The following is a 16,491-nucleotide window of genomic DNA, read 5'->3' as shown; positions in this document are numbered from 1 at the left end:
CACACTATCCGATCCGTTTTCACCCCTACCGCCCGTTCAAATCCGTGATCACACCAGTATCTTACTATCATCCTGTCTAAATTGGTTGGTTTGTATTTTCATACGTGGCTGGATTAATTTAAGAGTACATATATTGGCTTTCATAATACTAATGACAGATATATATTCCATTATTTTCCAAAAGTATTACTATGACAAAAATATATAAACTTTCATAGTAACTTTAATAGATATTCCGTTATTTTCCAAAATTATGACAAAATCGATTGCTGGAAACAGTTTTCTTTCTTTTCCTTATTTTCCAATTTTCAATCATTACAATTACTTGCAAATACAGCCAAGAACACATTGGCAGCAAAAATTGCATACGAAAAAAATGATTTTGTCACTCCTTATTTCTTTGGCCAGAAAGGTAATGACAATTTATTGCTTTCTAACAAAATCTCACTTTTTCTATCATGTTAGACAAAGCCAGGTTATTGTTTCTCTTCCCAAGAAATCACAATTCTCGTTGGTTGACTTTAGATATAAAGTTTGAATGACCACCGACCTCATTTGGTCACCTCATGGATAGCATTAGCCAAATAACCTACATTTCCTGTAGTTACACCTGCCATACTATAAAAGAGAGAAAGGAATCAGCACCGGATAGCTTACATTACAATTCACTATTAACAATTGTACCGGTCAAATCAGGCAAAGACTTCACAGTAGAATACTATGTTATGCAAGTCAGATTAAATACAAGTATTACAATAGTTAAAAGAAAAATAATGCTGGTTTAAATTAAATTGAACAAAGTTGAACAATTGTGAATGAAGCAGAGAACTGTTACCTTATCCTGCCATTGCGAGTCATGTAAATACGGTACTCATTCGTCAATCTATCAACTTGTTCAGGGGTCATGCCACTGTAACAGAACATCCCAATCTGTGGAGAGAAATAACGAAATATCTATTAAGAAACCAATTATGATATTTATCCACTACAACATTTAGTATAATCAATTTGCTTTACTGACCTGATTGGTGACATGCTCCCAGGAAAGAGGTGAGCCCAACTTTTCAAGGTTCTCTCTTAGTGCTGTTCTCATTCCAATTATACGATCAGCCATGCCCTAAAAACAAGAATAAGAACTAGAAGTAAGAAAGTGTGCAGCTATCATCATTAATAGATCACACATTCCTGATTACTAATCTTTTTTTTCCTGCAATTATTCAAATGGGATAAATGAGCAAGATTAGAGGTTCAAAGGAGACTTTGAAACTCCATTTAGAACCCTGATTAACAAATGACGCTCAGTACAATTACATAAACGTTGTGCAAGAATTACAAGAAAAAAAAAAAAAACATAATCACATACTTTGACCTCTTGCAGCCACAATTTTTTCAATTCAGGGTCACCAAGAATAGTTGTAACAATCAATGCACCGTGAACAGGAGGGTTGCTGTACATTGGCCGGCCTATCTGTTGCAACTGGCTCTTCACTGCCACAGCTTCCATTTCATTGTCGCACAAAATGCTGCATCAAATTGCATATAGCCCCCATTAGTTCAGAAAGAAAGTCAAATGCAAATAAAAATAAAAAAAAAACAAAAACACTATTTCCATGTCAAACATGATTTACAAATCCAAAGTATAAAATCGTTAGTTCTTTTTCTACAAGATCAAGAGGCTACTATTTTACTTCATGACAATCAAGTTGGTACATTAATTTTTGTGCCTCCTGAACTTGTTCAAAATGAACAAAATAAATTAACAAATTTTGTATTTGTACTCATCAAACATGATGCATAGTCAGCAACAGGTTATAATTCAAAGTAGTGGCAGCTAACAGAACCAAAAGGCCATGGAAGCACAACCCTCGGGTCATAGGTTCATTCTACATCCTTGTACAAAACAGAGATTTCCAGCTCTCAGCAGAGGCTGATTTTGTTTATTGATAATATTTGGCATATGAAAATCATATCTACTTGTAAGTTCATGTAAAAATAAAAGGAATACAGAGTTTTATGCAATAAAAAAAAATGTTTACATTTCCAGGACAAGTGAAGCTGACAGATAATGTATCATGCATCATCTAGATGCCATCTTATTGAATTATTTAGTTCCTTTTTTTTGCATTATAAAGTGAACACTAGTGATTACCTAAGACAGCCAACTCTCTGGCCATATAGACCCATATTTTTTGCAAATGACTGGGCACAACCAATTAAATGGCCATCTTCAAGGAATATTCTGATTGCCTTTGCATCTCTCTCTGGGTCACCGCTAGCAAAACCTTGGTATGCCATATCAAAAAATGGGAAATGGTTTTTTGACTACATGCAAACAAAAGACCATTTAAGTTGCAAAAATGAAGAGAGGGAGATAGAATATACAGAATTCAGGTCTGAATCATGTGGTGAACACTACCTTGAATAGGCGGGATATTTCTCTCCATTGCTCCTCAGAAGGATCAACTCCAGTTGGATTATGTGCACATGCATGAAGCAAGAAAAAGGATCCATTCGGAGCATTCTAGAAACAAATTTCAAGTATATCAGGTAAGCTACCAAGCATAAGCCAAACAAAAGGAAACATAATCCAATTTACCAACCGAATACAGGAATTATAAATTGTTAATAATAATAAGAGATAGCATTTATGCAAATTTTCCCCTTCCGAAAGCTGAGGAATAGCAATACAGAGGAGCATAGTCTGTAAAGTTTCACACAACAAGGAGGAAATTCTGACAATTTATATTCAAATAAACAAGGGTAAATTTCATGTGTGCCCCTGAAAACCTCGAAATTACATATTTCCCCCTCTAAAAATCATAATATCATATTTACCCCTCTAAATTTAAAAAACTCACAAATTTACCCAATTATTGTCTTTTCTATTAGAACTCATTTTAAATTTATAAAAAACCCATTTTACCCTTTATTAAAAAATAAAAAAAGATGTAGCATGTTTAAGAGAAATTCAGTCTTCTAATTGGCCGGTGTGTGAGGGCAAATGGTTCATTTTCTTACTTGTTGACATGCACATAAGTGTATGTCTAAATGTCACTATGTATACATCACAAGTAGAGAAATGAACAATTTGCCGTTGTGAACTGACCCATTAGGAGTCATGAACATTTTTCTTACGCATACTACATATTTTATTATTTAATAAACGGTAAATGAGAACTTTATAAGATTAAAATGAGTTCTAATAGAAAAGGCAATAAATTGGGTAAATTTGTGAGTTATTTTTATTTAGAGGGGTAAATATCATATTATGGACTTTAGAAGGGGAAATATGTAATTTCGAGATTTTTTAGGGGCATACATGTAATTCCAAATAAAAAAGGAAAAACGTATCAGTTTGTTGTGAGTGTTGTTTTTACCTTAATATCCTCCATCAAAGAAGAAAAATCAAGCCCCTTTGTTCCAGCATGATAGTAACGGAAGGTGTTCTGTGGAACTCGAGCATCTCTCCAGATATTATGATGGCTGTTTACCAAAGTACAGTAAGTTCACAATTAGTCCAGATTGATATCGCTAAAATTGTTCAATTTATAGCTTTCACATGCATAGGGACAGTAATCTTGTTTGTATTGCACCCTGTTGCTCTCTTGCCACAATGCTGATTATTCTTTTCACTTTGGTATCCTTTTGTTGCTTTTACTTTTAACAATTAATATTTAAAATTTGTTTCGTAGATATTACTAAGAAACACTGTCATTTTAGAAACGTGAGAGATTCCAATTTCATATATATATATATATAACCCACACCAGGGCCACCAGTTCCAGATATGCTAAGTGATAGAAGGAAATGATCTTTACTTGGACCAAGTAGGAATTGGAATGTATATCTGGGAATCAGGCAGGAATCGCTTCTGAAAGTCAGCAAAAACCCGGCAAGCACCAGTACCAGAAAGAGCTTGAACAGCTGCAATTTTCTTATCCTTTATGAAATCAGAATCTTCCCCATAAGCCAGCTTTAGTGATTCTTCTATCATCTGAGAACTACCTCCCATTGGTAGATACTCCCTATAATAAACAAAAGTCAATTAACAAACAGAACAATTAGTAAACTGAGGTAACCACATGGGAAAGAATATGTGGCTTCTCGACATAAGACTTGACTAAAATATATAATAAAAAATATACAAATACTACTACATATTTGACCATCTTGATAAAGTTCTTGTCATTGGATCCAGTTCAAGGTATAGAAGTTTAAAGTATGCCACGGTCAAAGAATTATTTTGTAACGCTCAGATCCAATCGAAGAATAAAGATTTATGAAACCATAAGGACGAAAAATAATGTACAATTACAAAACAGCCAACATGGAAAAGTCAAGCCTATGAAAGGGGGCGTGTGAAACAGAAAAAGTCTTGTAAAACTCTGTTTTATTAGTACCATGAAAAAAAAAACATATAAGGTTCATAAGCCTTTCTTACAAATTGATAAAAGACAGCTTTAATGTGACCAAAGGACCTTTCTACAGATTGTCAATAGAAAACATATGCATGAGATTGTACCCAGAATATTGTTCTACAACAAAGAGCACACTTACTCTACGTCATTCAATAGACAAATGCCCAGTTCAATTGTACATCACTTGCATCTTAGGAGTACGTATTCAATAAATTAAAACAATGTGCTTCAGTAAATATGTAGTTATAAAGCAAAGAACTTTTGGAAAATGCCAGCACTAATACATCTACTAATTGACAGATTTTCAAGTGGTTCCATCCACATGAAAAGAAAGCTCAACAGCAAGTGGTACCACATGCTCAAGCAACATAAATAGAAGAAGGAAAAGGGATTGATCCCACTGGACCATAAATTATGCTTTCTCACAGAATAAGGCATGACATGAGATGTAGATCAGTATAGTGTGTGCATATGAGCGATAAGAGATAGAGAGAGAGAGGACTTTACATATAGAGGTCTCCCACAATTCGCCTTTCAGCTTCTCTGACACATTCGAGGACCACTGGCTTTCCATTATCATCACGATATGCTCCCTTAAAAATAAAAAATAAAAAATCAGAAAAAACACCATCAGAAAGTTGGAGCAGTGGCGTTCTTGTATTTTTTTTTTTTTTCTTTTTCTTTCTGATCACCATGTTAGCGCTTCCACAACAGAAATTTTCATTCATCTTGGAATATAAATTTTATCTGCTTTACCATGGTAGATGATGGTAATATTGGCTAATATTAACTTGTGAGTAGGAGACCCGCTCCAAATGTCTATTATGCCGCAGGGGCGGAGCCAAACTTTCAAACTATGGGGCTTATCATATAAAATTTTCATGCTGCAAATGGGGTCAATTTTACGTTATCCATTGCATTTTACTCTAAACTATATATATAGAAATCGTGTATAAGTACAGAAATTTTGAATATAAATGGGGGTAAATTCATGGTTCTAAAACTCAGAATCGGAATTGGGTTCTTGACCGTGGAATCGGAATCGATGAATCGGCCGGAATCGGAAGAATCGGATCGAAAACTCGGTTTTTTTTGGCAAAAGCTTTGTTTGTAACCAAAAAGTAGCAAAAAATTGGTAAAAAAATAATTTGCAAAAAAACTATGTTAAGACAAAATATAACACTCAAATAATCTACTAATTATATAATATAATACAAGCATTACAAATAGAACACACTTTTTATTGCCAGAAGCTATGCTGAGCTGGCTGAAGGGTATTTGTGATATTTCTCATTTGTTTTCAGTAGACTTGTTAAAATGAAAAGAATAAAAAAAGGCTGGTGGGTATATGTGATATTTCGACTTTTATGTGCCTGTATGTGAACTCTCTATTCTGTCTATTTTGTTTCATAACAGGAATTGCAAGGAAATCATGTGTCCTAAATGATGTTGAACTAAATTGTTATACTTGTTATTGGTGTAGTGACTGATAACTAAATTAGAAAGTATACCATGCTAAAAGGCGTGCTAAAATCTAGTCTCAGCTCAAATGCCATGTCAATAACACAAGGACACAAAGTGCTAAAGCCATAGAAGTGGCAGACAACCTTTAGGGGTGTCAATGGTACCTTTTTAGCCGTTTACCCGACCCGTATCGTATTCGATAAGGCGAGTATGGGTAAGATTTTTTTTTCATTAGTTTATTGGGTATGGGTATGGATAAGAATTTTTTTTCGTTAAATAAATGGATAAGGGTATGGGTAATGACTATTTCGTACCCGTTACCCTATAGGGTAATTATAAAATCCAAATATATATTCAATTCAATTTCCAACCCACTTAAATGTATATTTAATTCAATTTCCAACCCACTTAAATGTATATTCGTGTTTTTGAATTTTTATTCTTTATAAAAAATAATTTAGTTGGAATTGATTGCACATTTATTTTATTTTTTTATTAGAAATGCAATTATATATGTGTTAAAATGAATGAGTTTTTGATGTTTAATTTGTAAAATATAATAAAACTAATTATTATACTAGTATTATCCGTTATTCACCTGCTACCGTTTCGTTACCCGAAAATATTAACGGGTAAGGGTAGGGTAGGGTAAGATCAATTTTTAATGGGTATGGGTAGGGTATGGGTAAGGTCAATTTTAATGGGTATGGGTATGAAAATGTCTCCACCCGACCCGTACCGTACCCATTGACACCCCTAACAACCTTTGACAGCCAACATCTTTTTACCAGCAAACAGTATTCACTGCCCATGGTATTGACTCGGCCTGACTCGGGTGAAACTCGGACTAACTCGACCTGATTCGGCCTGAAAATCGGATAACTCAGCCGAGTCAAATACTGTTCAACCGAGTTTTGCTGAAAAACTCGCATGGGCGCGAGACTCGGGTGAAACTTGGACCGGACCCGACCGATACCAAGTTGACTCGGAATCGGCCGAAATTGACCCCCATTCCTTGAACATACCTCCGCCCCTGATGCCGCATGTTACTAAAACTACCTATATTAATATGTTCAAAATCCCAAATTCAAACAAAAAAAATCCACAACATCAATTTTGTACTATACCACTGGCAATCAATAAAAGGTATAAAAATTGTAAATTGTTGAAACTGTTCTGTACAAGACCAAGCGGTAAAAAAGATAACAATAAAAAAATTGTTAAATGCAATCAAGTTGATGATTGTGTTTCTCTGCTCTTCATATTATATGTGCATGCATCACTCAGGTGTAGAACACCATCAACTATAAGGGTTTATTCTTTCTTTTTTTAAAGTATTTAATAAAAAATAAAAAATAAACACGCGCATAACTAAGACCATGATCGATGAAGATCTTGCTATGCGGGGAGATAACTTTAATCAAAATGAATTGACAAAGAAGTACATAAATAAATTTGAGCTGATTATAAGAATATAGGACAAAATTTGCACTGATCCTCCCCTTTCCCCTTCTTCTAGTAATCAAAGTTGCAGTATCATATTCAATAATTCAAATGAGATGAACTGAGCATAAACATTACCGATCAAACAGTAACGACCCTGTTTCTATACTATCAATTATCAAACAATCAAATACTTACCACGCCGACATTAACTTTATCTGGGCTGGGATCGGCAAGGAAAGCCTCGGTCACACCGAGAATTGGATCTTTTGCGGCGGGCTCCACGTGGCCGAACCAAGAGGACATCTGTCTCGCAAGCCCTCCGGAGGGGATCCACTTGCTCTGAGAGATCGCGCGGGAGGAGATCACAGCCCTGAATGCCATTCTCAATCCTCTCGTTCTCCGCCTCGCTCTCTGTTTCGCTCTGTTTGTGTACTGGAGATTGGAGAAGAAAGCGAGGTTCAGCTACCAAGTATGAGAGAGAACAATTAAATGGTTGCGTTAGAGAGAAGTTAAGGGTAGTCCAATGGGAATTGGACCAAATCGGTCCGAAATCCGCTCGAAACCGTCCGATCCGAATCGGGATCATGTGAAACTTATCAGAACAATCCTGAAGTTGCCTACGCGATCTTGAGACCAATCGGACGGATTTAATTTGCACCGGACCGATTTTCTCTGATGCCCATCAAACCGCCTCCGGTTTATCGTTAGAGGTTGGGACCGCACGAGGCTAGCGCACCGAGCAAGTGGTGGGGAGAAATTATTGCTTGGTCCTGGTGCAAATTTGACCGGGTTAAGCCGAGTGAGTTGCATGAGAAAAGTTACCAAAATATTAGCTTTAATTATCTAATGATCTAATCTTTAATTAATTTCGAATATTCAAAAGGCAACCACAATTAGATTATGAGTTTATTCTATAATTTTCTAGATGCGATCATTTTGAATAATTTGGATGAATTACTATGTTTTGATTAATAAAGTGGTATTATATGTAAAATGTATTGGGCTTTGTAAATTATCTGCTACAAATAGTGAAGAAAAAAAATGTGATGTGACTAATACTGTAACTTGGTCGTGTCACGTTACGGTATGTGATCAAAATAATCGTAACATGTCTAAATGATTGAGGACAGTCATGTCACACACGATCAAACAAGAATTTGACTTATCATATTTAATTATTGTTTTCAAATTTTAATTATAAGTTAGTTAAAAAAATAGTACCAAAAATTAAGAAGTTATTACAAAATAAATCACAGTTAAGAAATAATGTTGAACAAATTAGTCACGTAATGTAACGTGTGTACTTGATATAGTGTGACGTAACGTGATGTGACCGGATTAATTTACATGACGTGATTAAGATGTAAAAAATAGTCATATCACGCGACACACATATTGTGTTACGTAATCGACAAATGTAACGTGACATAATATAACATGACAGAACTGGTAATAAAGTAATTTTCTTCTCTAGCTGCAAACCACATATAAGTACTCCACAATGCACATAAGCTTTTAATATGCATGGCTCAACAAAAAATACAGAAAAGAAATTCATTTTTACTGGTGTTTGAGATTAAATAGTTTTATTTTATTTCCACTTTGTCTCACAAGTTTAATTGTAAAAAAACTCAAAATTAAATAAAACATTGTTAATATGATTATCATATTTATGTGGAAGGAAAAAACGGAGTAATTTATTTTATTTTCACGAATCAAGGATTTAGATGGCATTTATGTTTTTTTTTAATTAAAATAAAATAAAATATGACACAGAAATAAAATAATAGAGATAATGAAATTATACTATTCTATCAGAGGACGTGCTATCATAACTATAAATGTGACAAAGAGGCATTTAATATCCTAATAGTTGTTTTCTTGGACATATATTAATTATTTGGATTGAGGTCAACATACAAAATTACGAAATTACAAGTATTAAGTATATGAATTGTAATTCAAAGAACATTTTATCAATTATATACTGAAATTGGAAGAACATAATATCGACTTTTATTTCTGCCCTAAAAAAATTAATGAAGTTCTGTAAATAATTAAATACACAGTTTTATTTCATATTTATTGCTTAGACTTTTTTTCGGCATATATACTCATTCAAAATTTGGTTTTTCTATATGGGTTGTCCCCTCATTATATTTGAAATCTTCATTAAAAAATGGATTTTGGAAAGAAAACTTTATGAGAATAAAAATGAAAGGAAATGCTATTATTTTATTATGGATTTTTTCATTGAGGAAAATATATATATATAGATAGATAGATAGATAGATAGATAGATAGATAGATAGACCATTGTCATGACCACTTGCTTACAAATCTTTGAAATGTAAAATAAATTTCTGCAAACAAGTGTGTGTATCCTATTTATAGTTTATCTACTTGTTGAAAATATTTTTTTTTCCTATGAACTAAATATGGTAGTTATGCTATTTTTATTGCAAACAATCACCGCTATTAACAGATCAAATAATAAGAACATATGGAATGTAAATCATATTGAAGATAAAGTTGATCATCATACAAATTTGTTTATCAGATAATATCTTAAATAAAATTTAAAAACAATAATGTTGATTTCTTTATGAAATCGGTGGGTTTTACCCCACTTTTGTCAAAAAAAAAAAAAAAAACCTTGAATCAATTTAATTCGATAGTTGAAATTGTTTCCAACTTCAGCACATAAAAGGATGATAGGAGTTAATTCCTCCAAAATCTTGTGCTTTGGCGGGGTCCAATCCTCCAGTTGCAATTTTAATGGAGATAATTTATTGCTAATATTTAAAAGAAATCATTAGAAGAACACAATACACACAAAATCAATGCAATTTTAATCTCAAATAATTATAATACCCGCCAACAATCAACAATTCTAAAAGAATAAAGAGAAGGGTTCCAATACCTCATGTCTTCCATATCTCATCATACTTCATATGATATTTTTGCTTTCAAAGTTTAAACTGTTGATCCGAACTACTCAATATGATATTCATACTAAAATATGCTTGGAGATGAAATTTTATAATTTTTTTTGAAATATTTTACTATTTTTTAAGATAGGTACAAAATCACTGATTTTGAATGTACAAAATCACTGTTTTTGTACTGTTCAGAAACAATGATTTTGAACCTATCTTAATTTTTTTTTTGAAAATTATAAAATTTAGTTTCTAAGCATATTTTAAAAATATGGATATCATGTTGAACGGTTCATATTGATAATTTTAATTATGAAAACAAAGATGTAAAATATAATGAGGTATGGAAATATGGGATATTGGAATCATCTTTAAGGACAGATATGTTATTTTTTATTTTTATTTTTTTGAGAAAGTGGCCAATGAACTTATGCCACAGAAATTGAAATGATGGTGTTTCCTTTTTCCTTTTTTTTTGGGAGAAAAATGAAATAGACTCAATACCTACGTGTTTGATTTAATAAAGTAATTTAAAATTAGCATGCAATATAATCATGCAATATTGAGTTTATTTATTTAGTAATTTAAACCGAAGGCATATTTGAATTTATTTATTTATTTGAAGATTGTAGCATGCAATATAATCATGGAATACGGTGTTTAGATCCTAATTTTTTTGTGAGTGTAGTTGATACAAAAATATACTTTAATTAAGATTTAAGATTTTATTTAAAATTAATTTTATAATAAATCTTATTTTTATTTATCGATACTTTGTCAGATCAGTGTGCACGTCTCTGTGTGTATTTTTTTTTTTAGAAAGTAGCTAGCGAATAACATACATATTACTCAGTGATATGTTAACAAAAATGATGCTAATCATTACTAGAGAAATTCTTTTTTTTTGGTCTATTACATAACTCACTCTTTATTAAAATTTGCGAATAATTCATTTTTTAAATATTCAGAACTAACTTTTTATGAAAAATATAATAAATTTGTATTGAACAAAAATGAGCATTTTATTTAAAGTACTCCTGGAGCAACCAATATTTTGTGCGGTATTGGGATGTACCGTGTACGAGAGTGACATGCGCAAAGGGAAAGCCAAGTGCTCAACCATCACTGATCCTTGGCATTTAGTTGTTTTTTTTTTTTTTGAGGGAAAAGCCCGTGGGCATTGGCATTTAGTTGTTGCCTTTGAATTCAGAAAACCAACTTGAGAGCTCTTTTTATAAGAAAGTGGGTTTTCAGTTGGATGCGAATGGGTTCGGATCCTCTCTGCAGCGCGGAAATTGTGGGATACTAGTATGGTCTGGTTTTAGATAAAGACCTAAAAGTTTAGATTAGATATTATATGTTTCAATTTTGAAATTTAGCATAATGAACGCCATTTTTTTTTGATACCCTCAAATAAATAAATAAATTCAAATATTATATGTTTCTGATTTTTTTTTATACTAGTATGGTCGGTTTTTTAAAAAAATTGAAAAATGCCCCAACTGCCACACTGTGTGGTGGTTGTCTTGTGAAGTGGACTGCCACACAGTGTGGCCGTTACTGTAGCATTTTTTTTTTTTTAGAGATTGTTTAGTATGCATAGAATGAATGTTTTATATATAAACACTAATAATAATGAACGTTTAGTATGTATAAAATAAATGTTGACCCAATTTTTTTTTTTTTTTGAGAAATAGAATGCGAGTCTAGCTCTCGTTTTGTATTAAACATGGATGGTTACATGTCTGTGGGTTTCTGAGTAGAGACCCTGTATGCGAAAATAAATATGAAAAACAATTTGCAAAAGTTGCAAAGATAAAATAACATGAAAAGAAAAGTTTTAAAAGCTGAAAACTAGAAGACTAGAGCTATCCCAGCACCGTGTGCCTTGTGTTTAATTTTTATTCGTTGCGCTGTGTTCTTCCTTGGCTTTAGAGCCCACTGCCGCACAGCACTTCCTGCACTATTGAACTGATTGGTTTCACTTTGTTGCTGAAAATCCTGTTGCATCTTTCTCCAAATAATGAAGAGTGTTGTGAGTGCTATTTCTCTTGTCCTTGCCTCAATGTTTCCATCAGTGAGCATGGTTTTTTAATTGAAGCCTCCTGTGTTTACCTGTAGAGAGATTGAGATTTGCTGACAGATATCCTGAGTGATCCCTCATTAGTAGAATAGATGATAAGCTGTTTCTTCTGCCGCCCTACACTTGGTTGCATTGGTAGAATAGATGAGATAGGCTTTGACCTAAAATTTAAATTACTCGTTGCTATATCCCTAGCAAATAAATTCTAGGTTCCTCATTTGGCAAAGTCTGGTAAGAGAAAAAAAATGTTCTGGCAGAGTATGTTTAAATGTTACATACTTGCATGGTTAAACTTGGTTGGTTTTTTACTTGCAAGGTGCTTCTTTATTGTATTCACATTGAGAAAGAAAAAGAAGTTAGATTGTACTAATTATGTAATTCTTTATTCTGCAATTTTCAGCTTATTATATATTGACCTTAACATCATTTTGCCCAATTTTTATATCGATCAACGCAGTTTGGGGAGTTCAACGCCAGAAATGCTGAAATTTTTAAAAATACCATTTTATTAAAATTAATAAACCAAAACACCAAATTGGACTGGAATTATTAAATTTCGCATGGCCGCTGCGAGGGGAAGCGGCCAGCTAGAACCGGGCTGCTGCAAGGGGAAGCGGGCACTTATTTGGGCCGCTTTGGGGGCCAGCGGCCACATTGATTTTGATTTTTTTTTTGGAAAACAGAATTTTTTTTTGTATTAAAATATTAGAAATGTTGAATATATTTCTTTGAAAATAGATGAAATACAATATAATTTGATTTATTAGAAATATTGCAACAAATAACCCGGATCAATATTTTTCAGATCGAATTTTTCGCGGCTATAAGAAAAATTAATATATTTCTTTATGTGTTATTGGAAAAAAATAAAAATAATTAGATTCTGAGTTATTGATCCCGGTTCAAAAGTCACTTCTAGGTAATCCGGAAAATATTGTTACCTTTCTAGTACATTTAATTTATAAAAAGTTGTATCTATTTTGATAATTCTTTTTGAAAAAAAATAATTAAATAAATTAAAGATTTTGATTTTTTTCAAAAATAGATACAACTTTTTATAAATTAAATGTACTAGAAGGATCACAATATTTTCTGGATTACCTAGAAGTGACTTTTGAACCGGGATCAATAACTCAGAATCTAATTATTTTTATTTTTTTCCAATAACACATAAAGAAATATATTAATTTTTCTTACAGCCGCGAAAAATCCGATCTGAAAAATATTGATCCGGGTTATTTGTTGCAGTCTTTCTAATAAATCAAATTATATTGTATTTCATCTATTTTCAAAGAAATATATTCAACATTTCTAATATTTTAATACAAAAAAAAAATTTCTGTTTTCCAAAAAAGAAAAAAGAAGAAGCAAAATCAATGTGGCCGCTTGCCCCCAAAGCGGCCCAGCCCGCTGGGCCCAGAAGCCGCCCAAATAAGTGCCTGCTTCCCCCCGAAGCGGCCCGGTTCCAAGTGCCCGCTTCCCCGGGAAGCGGCCATGCGAAAAATATAATTTTCAGCCGAAATTGGTGTTTTGGTTTAATAATTTAAAAAAAATGGTATTTTTAAAAATTTCGGCCAGAAATGTAAAGCTCAGGCCAGATACTGCTAAAAATGTTTACATTCTGGTGCCCATATTTTATGGCTAACTTTTTGACATTTTATATATAAACATTTATCTGAGGGCACTTTCCATTTTCCCCTGTTGAGTAAACATTGATGATGATGATAAAATAAATTATGATTTATGAGAGTAATGATAGGTTTGCTAGCTGATTGGATTCTTGTAAACTTTTTTTTCTTTTTTCTTTTTGACGATTTAATTCTTTATGGGATAAAACTCTACCAAAATACTTTTATACAATCAAAGTGAATCCGAAGTTATTCGTGAATTTTAAATATTCTAGAGCTGAATAATAATGATTTCATATTTATATGTTTGCAAAGTGTTTTTGAGTGTTCTTATCTATGTTTTATATTCTTTCATGAGTAAGGCTTGGGTGTTATGGATAGCATAAGGTCATCCGTACTATGGTCTCAAAAATCTATCGTATAAACTTCAAACTTCGATTTAAGTAGCTCAAATGCTCAATAAATTTGTAGAATACTAATTTGTACTATTTTTGGAATTTTTTTTATGATTTATGAAAGATGGTCAAAAATGATATAAAAATAAAAGAAAATTGTCAATATTTTAGGTCATTGTTGTCATTTTTCATAAATTATTTTTAAAAATTAGTATTCTACAAGTTTATTATATAACCAATTTATTGAGCTACTTAGATCGAAATTTAAATACACCTATATATGTGCTACTGAATGTGCTCTGTTTAAAATTTAAATACACCTATATATGTTGAGAAAAGTGCACAATGAAATTCCAAAATAAAACTGATACAAAACAATGGAGTTCCCTCTGTTACTTATCATTTTGTTTGTAGCTCCAGTTTTCTCAATTCAATCCTACTATACATTTCTCAATTGCCTTTCTTTTTATTGCCCCAACTCAAACCTATCTCAAATTTTATACTCCCAAAATAATTCGTCCTACCTCTATTTGCTGAATTCCACAATCCAAAATCTAAAATTCTCATCTATAACCACTCCGAAACCAATTTTAATTCTCACTCCAAATCATGAGAAACAAATCCAAGCTGCAATAATGTGTGCCAAGAATCAAGGCCTCTCAATTCGAGTACGAAGTGGCGGTCACAATTATGAAGGCCTCTCGTACCGCTCAGTGTTGCCAAGTCGGTTCATCATGATTGACTTAACCCAGCTCCGGTCGGTTTATGTCGATTCAAAAGCCAAGGTATCGCTTGGGTGCAATCAGGTGCCACTCTTGGTGAGCTCTACTATGAGATATCACAAGGAAAAGGTACATTGGTCTTTCCAGCTGGTACCTGTCCTACAGTTGGTGTAGGTGGTCACTTTAGTGGAGGTGGCTTTGGTACATTGTTGCGCAAATATGGATTAGCAGCAGATAATATTATAGATGCTAAAGTAGTGGTTTCTGATGGAAGGATTTTGGATAGAGAGTCTATGGGTGAAGATCTCTTTTGGGCTATCAGGGGAGGTGGCGGGGGTAGTTTCGGTGTTGTAATTTCGTGGAAAGTTAGGTTGGTACAGGTGCCAAAAATTGTTAGTGTGTTCACTATAAACAGAACTGTGGATCAGGGTGCAATTGAGTTAACTTATAAATGGCAATTCGTTGCACCTAATATGACAAAAGATTTATATCTTGAAGTTGATATAAAATCTAACATCAATGGAACTGAACCAGGGGCTGTGTTCACATCCTTGTTTCTTGGTAGATGCACTGGCATGTTGAGTTACATGCAAATGCACTTCCCTGGGTTGCAACTGGAGAGAAATGATTGCAAAGAAATGAGTTATATTCAATCTGTTGTGTATTTTGCGGGTTTTGAAAATGCTGATCCAAAACAGATTTTGCTGGATAGGAGTTTACAACTTAAGGGCTATAACAAAGGCACATCAGACTATGTCATAGATCCCATTCCATTAGGTGCATGGAAAGGTGTATTTGACAAGTTTAGATTTAACGGTACTGGTCTGATGAATTTGGATCCACATGGCGGTCTGATGAGTGAGATACCAGAGTCGAGCGTACCATACCCGCACAGAATGGGGGTATTGTTCAACATACAATATCTTGTGGTATGGAATGGGAATGATGACTTGACGGGTGACAAATATCAGCGTTGGATTCAGGAGTTGCGTAACAGCTTGACCTCTTATGTCAGTTTGAATCCGAGGAGAGCATATGTGAATTTTAGAGATTTGAATTTGGGCCAGAATGAGGAGGGTCAAAATACAAGTTATAAGAAAGCTAAGATTTGGGGTGAGATTTCAAGCGGAATTTTCATAGATTGGCTTTGATTAAAGGTGAAGTTGGTGGAGAGAATTTCTTTCTACATGAACAAAGTATACCACCTCTTCAATCTGTTATGCGAGCTATAAGAAAAATTAAATTAAATAATACTGTAATAGCAGAGAAATGAATCATACTTGTACTAGAATTTTCACTACAACTATATTTTCTTGCAAAATTGTCGTTGATTACATGTAGTTTTTGTATCAGATTGGACTCGAATTGGATTATTTTTAGTTCAATAATTTTTTTT

The 16,491-nt window shown here is 33.1% G+C and overlaps 1 protein-coding gene and 1 pseudogene across 1 annotated transcript; one reads left to right on the top strand and one right to left on the bottom strand.

The window, feature by feature from the left end:
* Positions 1–268: 268 nt before the first annotated feature.
* Positions 269–7,830, bottom strand: ASP1 (aspartate aminotransferase 1). Its single transcript, XM_078320714.1, has 10 exons — positions 7,524–7,830; positions 4,926–5,011; positions 3,819–4,025; positions 3,378–3,483; positions 2,417–2,521; positions 2,150–2,322; positions 1,364–1,523; positions 1,022–1,117; positions 836–930; positions 269–618 (listed from the first exon to the last, which is right to left on the bottom strand). The coding sequence occupies exons 1-10, from the start codon at positions 7,707–7,709 to the stop codon at positions 552–554; spliced, it is 1,281 nt and encodes a 426-aa protein (XP_078176840.1). The 5' UTR covers positions 7,710–7,830; the 3' UTR covers positions 269–551.
* Positions 7,831–14,750: 6,920 nt separating this feature from the next.
* Positions 14,751–16,368, top strand: LOC144571941 (berberine bridge enzyme-like Cyn d 4 pseudogene; annotated as a pseudogene).
* The last annotated feature ends 123 nt before the right edge of the window (positions 16,369–16,491 follow it).

Source organism: Carex rostrata, chromosome 19, assembly GCF_964058835.1.
Source record: "Carex rostrata chromosome 19, lpCarRost1.2, whole genome shotgun sequence".
NCBI lineage: Eukaryota > Viridiplantae > Streptophyta > Magnoliopsida > Poales > Cyperaceae > Carex > Carex rostrata.
Note: the sequence above shows the minus strand (reverse complement) of the source record. Positions and strands in the feature narration are given on the sequence as shown.